Genomic DNA, 17,739 nt, shown 5'->3' with positions numbered 1-17,739 from the left:
ACAGGGCGTGATGGAGATGGGGGTGCCGGGGGTGCTGGGTCAGTGGGCACCAGGAGGAGCTGGGAGCACAGGAGTGCAGGCCGGAGGGATATTGGGGGTGCGGAGGTACTGGGGGTGCAGCAAGTGCAGGGGGCATGGGGAGAAGGCTGCGGAAGGCTTTGGGTGCAGGCTGCCGGGGCGTACAGGTGTGTCGGGGAGCAGAGGTCCCGGGGAGGACGTGCCGGGTCCGGGGTGCAGTGGTGCATCCCCCCTCCCTCAGGCCGTGCTATGATCTGAGAAGGCCTAGATTACCGAGGGTGCGAGGCTGCAGGGAGTGACCAGGGCAGGGGTGTGGGGTACTCCAGGCTGTCCGGGCTGTCCGGAGGGCTGTACGGTGCCCGGTGCGGCGGGTCCTCCGGGCCGGCAGGGGGCGCGGCAGCGGCGGCGGGGCAGGCGGCGCGCGGGCCCCACCCGGCGCGGCGGTGCGGCAGCAGGGCCCGCGGCGCGCGGACAATACCGGGGGGCGGCGGCGGCGGCTCGGCCTCCATCGGCACCGCTCGGCGCAGCCCGGACGCATTCGGCTCCGATCGGCTCCGATCGGCACTGCCCGGCTCCACCCCGACTGGCCCCGCCCCGACTCGGCCTCGCTCGGCTCCACTCGTCCCCGCTCGGCCCTGCCCGGCCCGGCCCCGCTCGGCTCGGCTAGGCTTGGCTCGGCTTGGCTCGGCTCGGCCCGGCCCAGCCCGGCTTGGCTCGGCCCGGCCCTGCCCGGCCCGGCTCCGCACGGCTCAGCTCGGCCCCGCTCAGCGCGGCCCGGCCCGGCCGGCACCATGCTGGCACTCTTCAACAAGCTGCTGGACTGGTTCCGGGCGCTGTTCTGGAAGGAGGAGATGGAACTGACCCTGGTGGGGCTGCAGTACTCGGGCAAGACCACCTTCGTCAACGTTATCGCGGTGAGCCCGGGGGACACCCCGCATCCCCCCATCCCCGACGGGTCACGTGCCCATCCCAGGGCTTCACCTCTGCGCCTTGGACCCCCCAGTGCCCCCCAGTGCCCCCCAGTGCCCCCCCAGTGCACCCCCAGTACCCCCCCAGTGCACCCCCAGTGCACCCCTGCGCCTTCCACCCCCCCTTCGCACCCCTGCTGCACCCTCTTTACATGCCCCCATTGCACGCCCTGGGTGCTCCTCAGAATGTCTCCGCCCTATCGCACCCCAGCCTGAAAACGCCTTTGGGGAGGGGGTGTGGGGTGCAGCAGTGGGTACGGTGTGGGGTGCAGCAGTGGGTACGGTGTGGGGTGCAGGATGCAGCAGTGGGTACGGTGTGGGGTGCGGGGTGCAGCAGTGGGTACGGTGTGGGGTGCAGCAGTGGGTACGGTGTGGGGTGCAGGGTGCAGCAGTGGGTACGGTGTGGGGTGCAGCAGTGGGTACGGTGTGGGGTGCAGGATGCAGCAGTGGGTACGGTGTGGGGTGCGGGGTGCAGGCCCGGCACGGCCCAGGCAGCCCGCAGTGTTTGCTCCCCGCATCCCCGGAGCCGAGCGCGGTGCTCGCGGCCACAGCCGGAGCAGGGCCTGGGGAAGGGTCCTGGCACCGCCTCGCCCTTCCCGGCCAGTGGACAGCAGCCAGTGCCGGTGCCCCGGACGGGACTGCGGGAGCCTCGGCCCCGGGAGCCGGGAAGCTCCTGCTCTCGTACCCGTAACAGCAGGCGCTTTGTCATCGTCCCCGCCGCCGCCGGGACGCGCAGGTGGGGCCTCATGGCGACCCTGCCGGGCTCGGTGCCACCGGGGTTCCTTGCCTGGGGGCCGGTGTAGGAGGTGTTTGCCTGGTGACCTTCCTCGGGAAGCATTCCCCAGCAGCAGCGTCCTGTGGGTGCCGGCTGCTCTTGCAGCAGCACACGCTCCGCACCCGAGCGGGGCAGCGGCACCCGCCTTAGGCTCCTCCAGCCCTGGCCTCTCCCTGGCTGCGCTGCCTCGTCCACCGGGTCCCTGCTGTGGATCAGGAGCTGCATGTCCTGGATCCCAAAGCCCAGGGCGTGGCTTTGCCCATGGGGATGCTTGGCAGAGTCTCCCCTCTTGCTTTTTGGGTTGTTCTCGTCCTCTCAATACGTGATCGTTCGAGGCGGGAGGATCCTGAAGGGGTGGATTTGGGCTGTTGCTCCCAGGGGGTTTCATGGAAGGAAGTGGATGCAGATCCATCCTGGTTGCCCCCTGGTCCCTGCACGTTGCTCCAAAGTCCATGCTCGCCATGGCTCCAAAGCAGAGTGAGTTGTTGCTGCTTGCTCAGGGTGCTGGAAGCTGCTGGACTGTCAGAGGGGATTTCCAGCTCGTATGGAGGCTTCGTTGCACTGGAGCCATGCTCTTTGGGAGGTGCTGAGGGATGAAAATGTCCTTTCTGAAGTGTCTAGGGGTAGAGAGAGGACACCCTAAAATGCTTTTCTTCCTGGAGACGATGGCACTCCTGCTCTTGAGCTGTTTTGCTGGAAGTCACTGCTCAGTGCTCCGGTCTCCTGCTGGTTCCTCCATAAAACAACACCAGCCTCTGGGGACAGGGAGCGTTTCGGCTCTGGGGCAGTGACTGAGCACCAATCCTATTTTCGGGGGACCTCTCCCTGTTATTTGTGTGTTTAATAGTCAATTTTTGCAATCCCGTGCCAGGGTGGGACGCGGCAGTGCCACGTGTGGGGTGCTCCTGCTCTGTATCTGCTGGATGCTGCTGCCTGTTAACAGCACCCAGACTACCTTAAAAATGGCAAAGTAATTTAGTGTCAGTTTTAATCACCCAGATAAGCTGCGAAGGGTGGTGGAGCTTTATCCCAGACCTGCTGCACAGTTCTGCCTGCACAGGGCTGGAAATCCCAAGGGTTGGTGTTGCTCGGCTCCGTGTTCCCCACATGTCTCCTCCTCTCCCAGCTGCATCTGGAGCAGACAGGGCTCAGTGTGGGCTTTGTGGGGTTTGCTTCTGCGAGTAAATACTTTGTGCCTGGCAGTTTTATTGTGGGCAAGACCCCACTGGCAAGACCCATGCACTAGGACACTCTCCACTTAGCCAGGATTGCTGGTGTCGGGAAAAGGGACTTTGAGGAATTATAGCAGCTCTTGAGGCTGCTGAAGTTGGCACCATAGCCTGCTGGTCTGTCAGGTCTGGGGTGGGGTGTTTGAGACCCTCACACGGCAGTCGGGCTCAGGGTGCTGAGTTCGACCTCTCAAGTTATTCGGAAAGTTCAAGTTTTGTGGCAGATGCACACAAAAAGGGGCACCAACTTTTGAGAAGACATCCTGGAAAGAAGGACTTGTTGGGCACAGTGAAATAGAAGCATGACAGAAAATGCCAACCCGACAGGAACTGCCTGAGAAGGTCTGGAGGCGCCTGGCATTAGGGTGTTGCAATGGGGTTGTCAGAAGGGGAAACAGCTGTGATTTGGGCTTTGTGGGGCGGGAAAAACCTGAAGAAGAATGGGATTTTGGTGTTGTTGGAGAGATCTCAAAAGAAGCCTTTCTGGGATTGGACCTGCTCTGGGGGGGTTGGCACCGTCCTTTTCTTTCAGGATTTGTAGCTGCACCTGACTGAAAAGTGGACTCTGGTTCCCTGGAAGGTGGCTGGTTCCCTCCAGCAGCCAGGCTGTGGTTGTGCCAGGCAAGGGCTTTGCTGAAGGCAGCTATGATCAGGGTGACTCCTCCTGGGTCACCTGTCTGGGGACTTTGATTTTCCAGGACTTATATTTTCTTTTCCTGGCTGTTGAGAGCTGAGGCTTGAAGTCTTGCCTGTAAGGAGAAGTGAAAACTGCAAATACATGTGGTCTTGATTTAACCTGAAGCCAGTGGGCTTTTAGCTGCCTTTACCCCAGTCTGGTGGTGACAAGGGTGACTCGAGGCCATTGAGAGCTCCTCAGCAGGTGCTGGGGCCCAAAACCTGTCAGTGCAGGCCATGGTTAGAACAAGAGGGTGTTGCTGCTTTTTAACATCACACGCGTTCTATCTGTGCTAGAGCCTTCCAGGAGAGTGAAGCCACAAGTGCCGGGGTGTTGGACATGTGGTGGGAGCGCTGGGGCATCATCCTGTGCTTCAGCCCTGCTTGGAAAGTGATTCAGAGCAGTGCTGCAAGAGGAAGCATGCAGCTCCTGGAGTGAGTTCAGTGGAGGCTGTGAAGATGCTGAGAGGGCTAGTGCGTCTCTCTTATGAGGACAGGCTGAGGGAGCTGGGGCTGTTGAGCCAAACAGCCAAAAAGAGATGGCTGAGAGGGGCCCTCATCAATGTCAGTCAGTGTCTGCAGGGAGGGGTCAGAGGATGCACCAGGCTCTGCTCCCTGGGGCCCAGCAATGGGACAAGAGGCAATGGGCAGAAAATGATGCCCAGGAAGTTTCACCTGAACATGAGGAAGAACTTCTTTCCTGTGCAGTGACTGTGCACTGAACAGGCTGCCCAGACAGGGTGTGGAGTCCCCCTCACTGGAGATATTCCAGAACTGTCTGGGAATAATGCTGTGCCATGTGCTCTGGGATGAACGTGGTTGAGCAGGGAGGTTGGATCGGATGACCCACTGTGGTCCTTCCAACCTGACCCATCCTATGAAACCACATCAGCCTCATATTTGGCACCAGGTAGGCTGGTGGCTGGTGTGGCAGGTAGCCAGTGCTCCAACAGTGAGCCTGATAGTGGCTCAGAGCACTGCAGAGCTCAGCGCCTGCTCCTGGCCATCCTCAGACACACGCCAACCCCTTCACTAGCCACTTGACCCATCTTGGCAGGATGTGCTCTGGTGCCTGAGCCCGAGAGGGAAGGTGCAGCTCCAGGTCTGCAAGGTCCCCAGGGTTTGCTGGGGAGGTAGAGGAGAGAGAGGTGCTGAGGAAGTAGTAGGGAGATGTTGTTCTGATGCATTTGGACCGGTCTGTCTTGACACCCACCTCTGGATGTGCCCCTTGTGTGGGGTCTGGCAGGGCCAGGGTGGGTGGGAGGTGGCCGTGGGCTCTCATGCTGCTTCACGGTCCTTCTGCCTCCAGATGCAGCCCCTGGGCCCTCCACAGGTGTGTCTTTGCACCTTAGCTTCATAATGCAGAAGGTGGTAGGTTTTCTGGGGGGTTTCTCGGTATTTCTGGAAGAGGAGGAGAATCTGGCTGGGGCATGGTTTTGTGTTGCTGCTGCAAGCTCTGTCAACATGAGCCAAGAAAAATGGACAGTGTGGCTTTCCTGAGACAGGATCATAGAGTGATTTGGGTTGGAAGGGACCTTTAAAGATGACCTTGTCCAACACTCCTACCATTGGCAGGCACATACAGGGACACCTTTCACTAGACTGGTTTGCTCCAAGACCCATCCAATCTGACCTTGAACATTTCCACGGATGGGGCAGCCACAGCTTCTCCGGGCAACCTGTGCCAGGGCCTCACCTCTCACATCATAAAAAGTTTCTTTCTTCTATCTTTTATATCTAAGTTTCCCTCCGTGTTAGAGCTTGGACAGGGTATGGCAGGAGATGCCTGCAGGAGTGCCAGTTGTGGGGATGGTCCAGGCAGTGGTGGGAGACACCCAACCCGAGGTGCTCTGGGCTCCTGCCTCTGTCCCACAGAGGGCCATGCTTTGGTGGAGACACAACTGCATGGCCCAGCACTGCCATCTCTGCCCTCTGGGGAACAGGGCTGCAGAAGAGCCAGCAGTGATTTATCCAGAGCAGGTCGCATCAGTTCAATGTCATCCGGTGAGGAGCAGGGCCTGGCCACCTCAGCTCTGCATGCTGCTCACCAGAGCTGGGGGAGGCTGAGGTGGCTTCTCTGCATGTGCCAGCAAGCCGAGGTCCTGGGCCCGTCTGAGCAAGGGATGATGGCTGAACTGGCAGGTGGTGTGGAATCCTTGTGCATGTGTCAGGGGATGGGGCTCAGCGTGAGCTGGGGACACTGCCTGCCCTGGCAAAAGCTGAATTCTGGCCACTTCTGCCAGTAACCCAACTGGAAAGTGTTGGGGCTGGGTGGAAAGGTCACTTGCCTTCCAGGCAGGGCCTTGGGCAGAGCAGTGAGTGACCCTGGCAAAAGCAGTGATGAGCTCGAGTCTGTAAAGACCTGATCTGCCATTTGTAGCCACAAAATCCATCTTGCCTGCAACGATTTTTGTGCTTCCCAGTGCAATCCCATTCTTAAGCAATTGGTGTGGCTTGGCATCATCTTCAGAGTCAGCATGGATGCTATGTTCATTACATAACAAAAACTTGGGGGAAGAATGTGTCCCGTGAAGGTTTTGCTTGTCTCCATCAGGGTGCTCACTGCTTTCCTGGCAGTGGACCTGTGGATGGCTGAACCCTGCAGGGAGTTGAAAATGTGTTGAAGGCACCAGGGGTGGTTGGAGAGGGAAGAGGGACCATCGTGTTTCCACCACTGAGAGTTGTGTTCAGAGAGAAGCTGATGCAGGAGGAGCTGATGGAGGAGGAGCACGTGCAAGATGCTTCTGTGGGTGCTGGGACAGCAGGGAGCACGTGTGAGCCATCCTGGACCACAAGGCCTTGCACTCCCAGCTTGGCCTGTTTTGGACAGCTCAAGTGGTTTTGTTTCGGCCCCTTGGCTGTGGGCAGCCTGGAGGCAGGTGCTGCAGGGAGAGGGGTTTGGGGCAGGGAGCAAGGCTGTGGTCACTCACACAGACATGCTCTCTCCCACCCATGGAGGAAAGAAGAGGTGACTCCTGGCTCCTGCAGCCCACCCCTTCCTGGAAGAAGCTTCTATCACACCAGAACCATATCTTGTGTGGCTTTTGCACAGCCAGCAGATCGCGTGGTGTGGTCTGGGATCCCTGAGGGAGGTGCCTGCAGCTTCCAAGAAGCTCTTCAGCAGTTGCTCTCTGTGCCCACTGATCAAAGCCTGAGAATTTCTTAGTTTCATAAAGCTCAGTTGTGTGTTGAACCTCAGTCCATAGGAGACATCCCCTGTGGATCCCTGCCTGCTTCCCCTCCACTCCCCGTGCCCTTACCCACAGTCCTTTCTGGGTGCAGCGGGGCCTGAACACCCCTTGGCTGCTGGGTTTTACTGCTGAATGCAAAAGGGATATGAAAAAGGGAAGCAGTGTGTACTGCAGAGCGTTTGGAAGAGGTCAGGAAAACCCTGGTGACTTGCTGATGTGGTGCATCCGGAGGAGCCACAGGCTCAACCAGGCACAAAAATCTGCTTATGAGAAAATAGCATGAACTGACTTCCTGTTTTGAAGTTTGTGTTAACTAACAGAAAAGCCCTCAAGAAACGGAGGTTTTAAGGTAGTAAGGACCTGCTAGGATGAGTTTGGCCATGGTTGGTGGTTCCTGCAAGTTTCTGGCATTGATGGCCAAATTCCCCGCAGCTGCATTATCCTGGCTATCAAACAGTCTTCCCTACTGGCTCCTCAGCATTCCCCAGGATGCATTTACAGGCCATAAGCCTGATGTGAGTCCCAGGGAAGCTGCTGGAGGCAGTGGCTGAGGGGCTGTGCCAGCTCCTGTCCTGCCCCAGCGATGCCACATCACTGCTGGGACTGCCCCTAACATCCCTGCTCTGCCTGGGCCCGTCCTGCAGCGCTGGAACTGGAGCAGCAAACTGGACGGTGGGGTGGGCATTAGCAGAGCCTTCGGCGTGGTGCTGGGCATGTGGGCTTGTGAGCCAGCTTCAGCAGAGGGATGGTCCCTGCTCCGACAGGCCTGACCCATCCACAGCAGCACTGGGGTGCTCGACCCCCCAGGGATCTCCTGCATCTGATGCATAAACTCAGCAGACATTGGAGCTGCATGAGAGCAGCTTCTGGGGAGGGGGGCCCTTTGTGACCCCCCACGTCACCCAGCACAGGCAGGATGCAGGACTGGGGACCAGCGCAGACAGCAGTCTCTTGAAAGCAGAAGTCAGTCTGGTTTGAGCTAGACCATAAGTGATCGGAAGCATGAAACCTGCTGGTGCCCCCAGGACTTGCAACTGGAAAGGAGCTGGAGCAGGAGGTGGCTCTCTGGGTGAAAAGCCCAGCCTAAAACCCCGGGGGTCCTTGCAGGGCTGCCTCACCAGAGGTCACTGCTCAGGACGAAGGTCTCAGCCTCCTCCCACGAAGGGCTTGGGAGTCACACCTGGAAAGAGCTGGGATGGGCAAGCCCCGAGCCCACCGAGACAACAGGGTGTCCAGGGCTGAGGCTGGCAGCTCGCTGCAGGGTTGGGGACTGCACTGGGGCACCCAGGGCACCTGTGCCCATTGCAGCAGCCACGGCGTCGGCGTCGTGGTTTAGGAATGGTGGTCCCCAGTTTGGTGCTCCCGATGTTCCCGGTTGCTTCCCCTTCCCCCTCCAACTGGAAGCACAAAAGGCAAAGATCACGGGTTGAGATAAGAACAATTTACTAGAAACAGCAACGAGATAAGAAAACAGTAAGAGCAACACTACTAATAACAACAGTGTACAAAGAGAGGGTGATTTACATGCAAAATGCTCACCAAGCCCGGGACAATGAAACAATGGCTTCCCTCCACCCACCAGGCTTTTTCCCAACTGGAAAAGAGCTCAGTCCCTTTTCCCTGGCCATGGCAATGATGTCAGGTGGTACTGAATAACACAGTGTCTTGGCCACATCCCATCCCTCTGGGCGGAACCAGGACGCACAGCATTCCTGGTGGCACCGTGCCTCCTGGGCTCTGCGTCCTGGCGTGGACCTGCAGGAGGGTTGCGCTGTGCCCACGGCAGGGCTGGCAGAGCCTTTGGGGTTATCCCAGGCTGTCAGCCTTGCTGCCCTGCCAGGGCAGGCTGGCCCCGTTCCTCTGCCTCCTAACGCTGTTTCACCTTGTTCCTTGCAGTCAGGACAGTTCAACGAAGACATGATCCCGACAGTGGGCTTCAACATGAGGAAGATCACCAAAGGGAATGTTACCATAAAGGTGAGATGCAGTTGTTACTGCTGGTGAGGGCTCTTGGGATGGAAGGTGGAGGTGAGGGAGATTGGTGGCTGTTCTGCTGGAGGTGGAAGAATTCCAGGCACCCCAGATGCAGCTCATAGAATAGAAGCACAGCATCATTAAGGCTGGATAATCGCTTTAAGATCGAGTCTAAATGTTCCCCCAGGAGTGCCATGTTCACCACTAAACCATGTCTCCAAGTGCCACATCCACATTTTGTTAACATTTCCAGGGATTGTGATTCCACCATCTGGAAGGGAAAGATTTGCCTGTTAGGGTCCTGCAGGTACCCACCAGGGGAGGTGGTGGGGAGGGGTGTAGGAGATCCAGACTTGGGCAATAAGAGCCAGTTCAGGCTGCAAAGCTGGAGGTTTCTTATGTCTCTGGGACTTACGGATGTGGTCACGCTGCTGAGGGTGGTAGTGCTGGGAAAAACAGGTCGTGGCTTGCAGTGGTGGCCTCTGCCTTGGGAGCAAAGGAAAAGGAGGGTTCTACCTCTTCTGGATCTTTCAAGGGCCTGGGGTTGTACTGGGAAATAGCTGTTGGACAGACTTGAAAAGCTGGCTGGGGATCTGTGGCTGCTGCAGGAACACTTTTGAGAGTGTGCCGAATGTTCTGAAATGGGAAATGTCTCAGGGCAGTGCCAGGAGATGTGATGGGCATGGGGAGGAGCAGCCAGCTTGGGCCAGAGGGTCCCTCCATGCCAGCAGAGGCACATTACAGGGGGATTCAGCATCCTCCAGCTGCCCCTCCTGAGGTTTCTCCCTTCTTCATCAAGTCAGGAGCCTCCTCCTGAAATTTGAGCTGAAGAGGAGGAGATGGGGGTGGGTTTGGTGCGTGGCCAAAATGCTCCGGGTGGCCACATGGGGGAGGAAAGAGTGTTGGGCAGGACTGTGGGGGTAACGCTGCCGTCTCCCTGTCACAGCTCTGGGACATCGGGGGGCAGCCACGGTTCCGCAGCATGTGGGAGCGATACTGCCGTGGAGTGAGTGCCATCGTGTGAGTATCCCCAGGACCCTGCTCTCACCCACGTGCTGATGCTGAGCCTTGCTGCTGGCTGGGGGCATCATCCCACCCCGGGGTGCTGGGGGGACAGGGGAGCTGCGGTGCCTTTGCTGCCAGAGCCAGACACCTGTGCCAAGGGGTGGAATCACTGAATCATCCCGGAATCGTTAAGGGTGGAAAAGGCCTCGAAGATCATTCGGTCCAACCGTTAGCCCAACACCACCATATTCACCACTAGACCATGTCCCCAGGTGGTTTTTGAACACCTCCAGGGATGGTGACTCCACCACTGCCCTGGGCAGCCTTTGCCAGGGCCTAACCACCCTTTCAGAGAAGAAATTTTCCCCCATATCCAACCTGAACCCCGCCTGGTGCAACTTGAGGCCGTTTCCTCTGGTCCTGTAGCCTGTTCCCTGGGAGAAGAGCCCGACCCCCACCTGGCTCCACCCTCTTGTCAGGGAACTGGAGAGACTGAGAAAGTCCCCCCTGAGCCTCCTTTTTTCCGGATACTTCCCCTGGGGACTGATGTCTACATGGGCTTTGAGCAAAGGACAGCCAGGTCCCTCCAGCTGTGGCAGACCCTTCTCTTCCCTTCCAGCATCACTCAGTCCAGCTCTGTTCCTCAGATCTTGCCCTTCCAGGCTCCCATGCTTCCTGTCTGCTGGCTGCTCACTGCTGGGGCTGAGCAGAGCCCAGTGGTGGGGCTCAGCCCTTCCCAGAGGCTGGTTTCCAGGTCAGGATATTCATGTGCTGCCAGATAAATCTTGTGCTGAGAGCAGGAGTCTCAGTGCAACACCCGCTACTGAGTCAGCAAATCTGAGTGTCCCTGGGCGTCCCCTGCCTGCAAACAGCACAGTGAAAGCAATCCCAGGGAGTCCAGCCTCGGGGTGAGCCTGGCAAGGCATTCTTGGGAAGCAGGTTGCCTATTCCAAAGGACAAATACTGATCCTGGGACACCATACTGGGGTTCCTTAAATCCAGTCAGAAAATGAGATTTATGGGATCTTTTCCAAGTGACTGTGCCCTGAGATTTGGAGGGCTGGTTTCTGTGCTGCCCTTCCCAACTCCAAGCCTTGGCAGGTGAGGAGGAGTGTGGTACTGCTTGTCCTGCATGCTGGGACAGTGGTGTCTGCTCCTGCCCTTGCAGATTGTAACCATGGTGGGACATGGCCTTGGACCTGCAGGAGGGTTTTTATTACACTTTTTATTACAGTGAGCTTTGCTGGAAATGACAAAATCTCTGTCTTCTCACTCCTTTTGCTGCCTCCTTCCATAATGTCATAATTTTGGCCCACGTAGTTGTCAGGAAACAAAAGGACCTGTCAGCATCCAGGTCACACTCCAGTCTGCCCTCATCACCTCGAGCTGTGTCATGTTCCTTTCCCTTTGCTCTCAGCCCTTTCCCCTGCCCAACATGCCAAGGTCTGGGGCAGTCCCTGGGGGTGTTTTTCCCTCTGGCACCTCGTTCCCATTTTCCTGTGTTAAGCACTTCATTAGTAGCTTTTTTCCTATTTTTAAGTAACTCCCCACAGCCTGATGAGCTGGTGTTTCTCACTCCTTCTCTCCCAGCTTCTTGATCTTTGAAATCAAGGCTGCTTTGATCCGTTCCTCACCCGAGTTTTGGCTTCACTGACATTCTTTGCAGGATAAAAGTTGCCCTGTAAGAATGAAATCCTTTCCCAAATCTCCTGCTCTGCTCAGAGAAGCATTGCTGGCCACCAGCTTCACATCCATGTGCTCCATGGCCCTTCCCAAGATTACCCCATCGATGGGACAAGGAGCTCCTTCCCCTTCTTGGGTCACTGTCACCTCTCCATCCTCAGCTTCTCTTGCCTTCTCTGCTTGTCCTCTATCCTGGCTGTTTACATGGGAGCTGCCATGTGCACGAGTCTCACTGGGCACATGGAGACAATGTGTGTCCTGCAGCTTCTCCTGCCTGGGCTTCCCTCGCCCAGCCTGTCCCTGCTGTCAGCAGGTTGACACCTGCAGGGACAAGGCTGGGGTGGTCCCCTACTCCCCTGGGAGACATGAGGGGTTTTTAGCTCCACAGCCATCCTTGGGAAGAGGCATCCTGGTGGAAGGATCCTGTTATCAACCCCCTGCATGTCCTGGGGCAGTGAGCTGCCATGGGAGGAGGTTTGGGGGTGGCACGGACCTCAGCACAGCACGAGGCCGTGGAGACCTGGGCACCTGTGCTCAGGATTGTCCCTTCCCTTGCAGGTACATGGTGGATGCTGCTGACCAGGAGAAGATAGAGGCCTCCAAGAACGAACTGCACAACCTGCTTGACAAGCCACAGCTCCAGGGCATCCCGGTGAGCTGGTGCCTCGGTCGGTCCCCAGGCTGGCGACTGCCAGGGCTTGCAGAGCAGATTCAGGAAGGGACATCCCATGAATCTCCTTTTCTTGGAGGCGTCGCTTCCCCGCTGCACTCCCGAGGGAGCCGGCTGGGGCAATGACGCTTTCTAGGTCAGAACTGGGCCAAGCAACAGAGAGGGAGCTTTAGGGCAGCTTTAGGGCACAGATCAGGCCCCCTGGGTGAAATCTGTCCCCTCACATGGATTTGCACCTGATTTATGGTGTGATAGGAAGGTCCCCTCTCCTGGTAGGGGAGCTGCTGGACTGTGACACGTGCAGGAGGTGGGACGTGGTGCAGTGCTGGGCACCCTGTATGTGTCAGGTGGGATGTGCACCAACCCCCCCAAATCAGCATCCTTTGAAAGGAGCTAACTGAAGATCTTGCCACGGATCCCAAATGTCCGCTGCCAGCTAAATTCAGCTCCTGACACACCACGCTGCAGTTGCAGGCCTCTGAAGGCTCTCTTCTGAGAACAAGCCTCCAGACTGAAGCAGGGGATGCTGCATCCTGTGCTGCTGCAGAGCCCCAGCACAGTCCGGGCAGCCACAGCCTCAGCACCGCCCCGTCAGGTGACAGTCACATGGCTGCTCCGGAGGGACAAACCAGCCCTGCTGGGTGGTTATTTTCCTTACACAGTCTGAGAATGCTTTTGTGGCTGTGGAGAGCCTTGAGGGAGAGATCACTGATGGCACAAACGGCTGATCCTGGTTTGGGCTGGCTGCCTGCAGAGTGGGTTCTACCCAGCATCCACAGCTTGCTCCTGCTGGGCAACGTCAGGGTTGGCCATTTCACTTGACTTTTTGCTCAGAGGCAGTGGGAGGCTCCTGGGAGACCATCCTGGATGGCACAGCAGATGCTGGTACCCTTGAGAGAGGATGTGCTGTGGGAACATCTCCACACTGGGAATAGAGAGTGCACAGGAGATGCTGTGTACAGGCTAATTAAGGCAGTTAATTGAAGTGCCCTGCCTCCTGAGTGCTGCTGAAGGGGGTTTCTCTGTCTGGGACATCCTAGTGGGGTAGCCAGGGCTGTCCTGTGTCACAAGCAGGCTCTGCTTCTGAGTGGCAGAAGCAGGTTCCTGCCTGGTCTGGTGGCCGGTGCTTCAGGTGTCCCCTGTCCTGCCCTGCAGGTCCTCGTCCTGGGCAACAAGCGGGACCTGCCCGGTGCCTTGGATGAGAAGGAGCTCATTGAGAAGATGTAAGTGTGCCAGTGTGACACAGTGTGACCCCTCCCCGTTCTGCCGTGTCCCCACCAGCACCATCACCTGTCTGGGCTGGCACTGTGGTGCCTGGGGTGGGCTGGCACACATGGGTGGCTGGGGATCTCCTAGGTGACACCTTGTGGAGACAGAGAGGAGCTGGAACCACCAGTGCCAGGGCTGGGTCCCACGTGCCACATGGTGGCGTGGGGGCCCGGCCGCAGCATGGCACTGGCTGGTGGAGCTGGTCTCCCCCAGATACCGCACTGGACAGTGGCACTGGGCTCCTCCATGCTGGGGATCTGGGATGCTGCACTGGCTCACAGCATCTCCTCCCCTTCAGCCACCCCTCTGAGCCCCCCTGGCCATGGGCACCTGTGCAGCTCCCATGCTGCCAGCCCTGTGCCGCTCCCAAAACCTCCCTGCCCCGTCTGGCTGCAGGGCTGGGGGGGACCTATGGGATTTGGTGGCCAGGGTCTCCGTGGGATTGGGTCCATCCTGCCCTGTCACATAGGCCCCCCCAGACCACCCCTGCCCCTCAGGCATGGAGCGATGGTGCCCTCCCCTGGCTCACGTGCAGCTCCTGGAGAGCCTGGGGAGCTGCTGCCCCTTCAGTGTGCTCTGTCTCCCATGGCCACCCCACACAGCTCAGAGTCTGCAGCCAGCACTTGCTCCTTTCCCACAGGAACCTCTCCGCCATCCAGGACCGAGAGATCTGTTGCTATTCCATCTCCTGCAAAGAAAAGGACAACATCGGTGAGTGCCGTGGGCTGGGGTCATGGGGGGCGTGGGGGGCAGCCCGTGCCCACGTGCTTGCCCAGGTGTGGGAGGAGGTGACAGCCAGAGGCAGAGGCTGTAAGTGTCCCCTTACCTCTGCAGACATCACCCTACAGTGGCTTATCCAGCACTCGAAGTCCAGGCGAAGCTGAGGTCCCGCGGGCCTGGCTCGGATTGGGAAGATGCCATTGTACAAGCCCACGCCCCTCTCTCCTGCTCTGTCCCTCCAGCTCTCTCTCTAGATGGGTATTTTTAGGGGACCCCAGACTCTGCTCACATTGGGGCAGAATCCTTGTTTTTATTGTAAAGAAGATGTCCGACTGCCCTCCTCTCCCCCTGTCCTCTCCTCCCCTCTCTCTCTCCCTCCATTTTGGCACTGTTCTGTTGTTGTCTGTGTATACAGTATATATATATATGTATATATATTTTAATTTTTTAATTTAAGGGATAGTGCTGTTACTGAACTGGGCCCTGTGAGCAGTAGGAAAGCTGGGGCTCCCCAAGGCCAGCCACGGGTCAGCGCTGGGAGGAGGAGGAGGGTGGTAGCAGAAGGCAGCCCTTGGGAATGGGGCTGTGCCAGCTGCAGGCGGGTCCCCTGGGGCTCCCTCTCCCCTTCTCTGGGTGTCCTGCTGCTGCCTCCAGGCAGAGACCACCCTGGGGGTGTTGGAGGTGCCCACCCTGCCCTGCCTGCCTCGGGCTTCAGTGGGGGGGGAAGGGTGTGTCATTGCCACCCGCAGGCTCCTCACCCCTCCAGGGGACAGGGATTGGTCACAAGCCACTGTCGTCAGCCTCCCCCTATTGCCTCCACTTCCCCAACCCCCCCTTGGGGGCCCAGGGCCACTTGTCCCCCTGCCCCACATGGCCCCTGCTCTCCTGCCCTCTGCCCAGCCTGGCTGCTCAGGGGGGAGGATCTGGGGCACTGGTACCAGTGCTGGGGGCCCAGCAATGCCAGCAGCCCCTGGGGGAGCAGGGGGCTGGCACCTGCCTCCCACCCGTCCTGGGGCTGGCTCAACCCCGTGCAGCCTCTCAGGACAGCTGTGCTGGCTCCCCACATGCCAAGTGGCATCGCCTGTGCCCGGCTGGGACGGCTGGCTCTGCCCTGGCCAGGGACATCCCTTGGGATGCCAGAGAGGGAGGGACACATGGAGGCGCCCGGAGACACACTGAGAGCATCTGTGCACTGTCAGTGCTGCTCGCCAGACCCAGGGGGCTGTGCCCTGTGCCTGCTCCCCATGCCCTGCTCCCCATGCCCTGCTCCCTGTGCCTGCTCCCCGTGCTCTGCTCCCCACTCCCTACTCCCCGTGGCACCCCCTGCCCTGCTGCCCTGGCTGGGCCGCACAGGAGCCGTGGGGCAGGGGGCAGCAGGGCTTGTGGGGACGACGGTCAGGTCTGTGTCTGCAGAGGGTGGAGGTCTGTGGAAGTTGTGTGGGGTGAGAACGGCTGTGGCTGTCGGTGCCATGTCTGTGCCATTGGCTGGGGCTCTGCAGGTGCAGCCTGGGGCTCTGGCCAGGCTGTTTGGGGCCAGTTTGGGGGGACTGGGCTGGCATTGGAGGGTGGGTGTGCAGGACGAGGCAGCTGCTGGTCCCAGTGCAGGGCTGGGACATAGGGTCGGGATGGCTGGGGGGCTGCAGGGCCCCCTCTCAGCCTCTTCCCACTCAGCTCCAGCGCATCAGGCCAGGGATTTATCTTCTGTTCTTGTTTTTGCAGAATTGCACAAAGAGAGGTTTCTTTTTGTTGTTTTTTTTTTTTTAATTTAATGACTTGTAAAGTGTTGTCACCCCCCACCCCCCCTTTTTTTTTGTAAGAGATATTTTGACTCAGATTTGACCTCTGTTGGGAAATGATTCTTGTAACTGTACAATTTTTTTGCCTCCTAACAATAAATTAACAATTTTGCGTTGCGGGTGTGGTTGCAGTCACGTTTCTTCCTCCCCATCGTTGCCACCCATCCTTCGGGGCCCTGCCTGGAAGGGAGGTCCCAGTCCTCTGGGTGCCACTGGGCATCTGTGGGGTCATGCTCACCCGAGAGGTGCTGGAGGCACCTCTGACGGCTGCAGTTGCTTTGTTTCCTTGGCCTGGGTGCCAAGGCCAGCTCGGACACTCTGTTTGTGGTCATCCCTGCTGCTGGACCTTCCTCTGCCCCTGTCACGTCCCAAGCTGCTGTGGAACCCTGCTGGGTTTGGGGGGGCTGCAGTGCCCCCTCTCCCTGCTCCCTCCTGGGGGCTGTGCCCGCTGCTGCTGGGGTCCCCCTGCCCTGTGTCCTTTGGAGGTGGCCCCATGTCCTCGGGAGGGTGTGGCCATTGCTGCTGGGCTCCCACCGCCCCGTGGCCCGGGGGTGGCCCCCTGCCCTGCGCTTGTCAGGCGCCCGGGCAGCAGGGTGGGAGCAGGGCCGGGGTTCAGCGCAGCCCCGGGGTGCTGTGCCTGCTGGGGGGGGTCCCTGTGCTGCCGCAGCCCCCGCCCCGCCCGCGCTCCCCTCCCCACGCGTGCAGCCCCGCAGCACAAGCCTGGCTTTGTTCGCCCTTGGCCCGGGCTCAGGACGGAGCGATGTGGACCAGGCGCGTGGGAGATGCCCTCCCCCACCTCCCCCACTGCCCCTCACCGGGACCCCGCTCACCCCGTGGGCGCTGGAGGTACGGCCCGGACTCTGAGCCCCCCTGCATCCCTGTGCCAAGATGAGACCCCTCTTCTCCCAAGCCGTGGGGCCCAGCACGGGGTGGGGGGGAGGAGGATGAAAGGAAAAACCCAGTTTTGTGCTCTCGAAAGAAAACTGGGGCTTTTGTTTCCCTGGAAACGGGTCTGCGAAAGCAAAGCCCGCGCGGAGCCCGGTGGGTGTTGCGCACAAAGCCCGCAGTGAGCCCCTCGCTTTCACTGCCCGTGGCAACCGTCTCCCTCGCCCCGGCATCTCGGGGGCTGGGGCGGCTGCCAGCAGCTGGGACAAGGAGCTCTAACAGCTCCGGTGGATGGGCTGCCACGGCGGGCTGCCCTCAGGCAGATCCGTCCCGCCTGCTCCTTGACCCGCCCTGCCCCATGCAGGGGCCGTGGCCAGGGGGTGGGTGTGCGGTTGGAAACCCTGAAGCCCTGAAAGCATCCTCCTGGGACAATGCTGTCCCTGCAGCGGGCAGGGGGATGAGGGCCAGGAGCCCTGGGGGGCAGTTTGGGTGAGGTGCACTCACCCCGAGGCTCCCTGAGGGGTGCTGGGGGTGGTGGTCCCACATCTTCCCCCAGCACTGTGCAGCAGCACCGCGCCGTGGTGCACAGCACACATGGGGGAACCAGCAGGCTGTGGGGCACCTCAGCCCTGGGCTGGGCTGGCTGGGCTTTACTGAGACCAGTTCAAGTCCTACAAATCACCCCAAGCCCAGCGCTTCAGAGGGCACCCTCTCACCGGCACTGCTCAGCATCACTCCAGAGGGAGGGAGCACAGGGGCTGGGGGCCTTTCCCCATCTCCCCTCACCGCTGCCCACCCTGGCACAGCTGCTTCCCTGCCCTCCTGCCCCCCAGCTGCCCATGCCCACCCCAGAGCCCCCCAGGTTTAGGGAAGAGCCATCC

At 59.5% G+C, this 17,739-nt stretch overlaps 1 protein-coding gene across 1 annotated transcript; it reads left to right on the top strand.

Annotated features, from left to right (window-relative positions):
- Window positions 1-466: 466 nt before the first annotated feature.
- On the top strand, window positions 467-16,090 carry ARL8A (ADP ribosylation factor like GTPase 8A). The gene is made up of 7 exons (XM_039565331.1): window positions 467-932; window positions 8,753-8,833; window positions 9,777-9,850; window positions 12,077-12,170; window positions 13,344-13,411; window positions 14,098-14,168; window positions 14,292-16,090. Exons 1-7 carry the CDS (start codon window positions 810-812, stop codon window positions 14,339-14,341), a joined length of 561 nt encoding a protein of 186 aa, XP_039421265.1. The 5' UTR covers window positions 467-809; the 3' UTR covers window positions 14,342-16,090.
- The last annotated feature ends 1,649 nt before the right edge of the window (window positions 16,091-17,739 follow it).

The sequence above is a fragment of the Corvus cornix genome, chromosome 26 (assembly GCF_000738735.6).
Source record: "Corvus cornix cornix isolate S_Up_H32 chromosome 26, ASM73873v5, whole genome shotgun sequence".
In the NCBI taxonomy this organism is placed as follows: domain Eukaryota; kingdom Metazoa; phylum Chordata; class Aves; order Passeriformes; family Corvidae; genus Corvus; species Corvus cornix.
Note: the sequence above shows the minus strand (reverse complement) of the source record. Positions and strands in the feature narration are given on the sequence as shown.

Coding starts and splice junctions, on each gene's coding strand:
- ARL8A (XM_039565331.1), top strand. CDS start 810: ATGCTGGCACTCTTCAACAAGCTGCTGGACTGGTTCCGGGCGCTGTTC. Junction 9,851..12,076: donor CGTGGAGTGAGTGCCATCGT/GTGAGTATCCCC, acceptor CTTCCCTTGCAG/GTACATGGTGGATGCTGCTG. Junction 14,169..14,291: donor CAAAGAAAAGGACAACATCG/GTGAGTGCCGTG, acceptor TTACCTCTGCAG/ACATCACCCTACAGTGGCTT.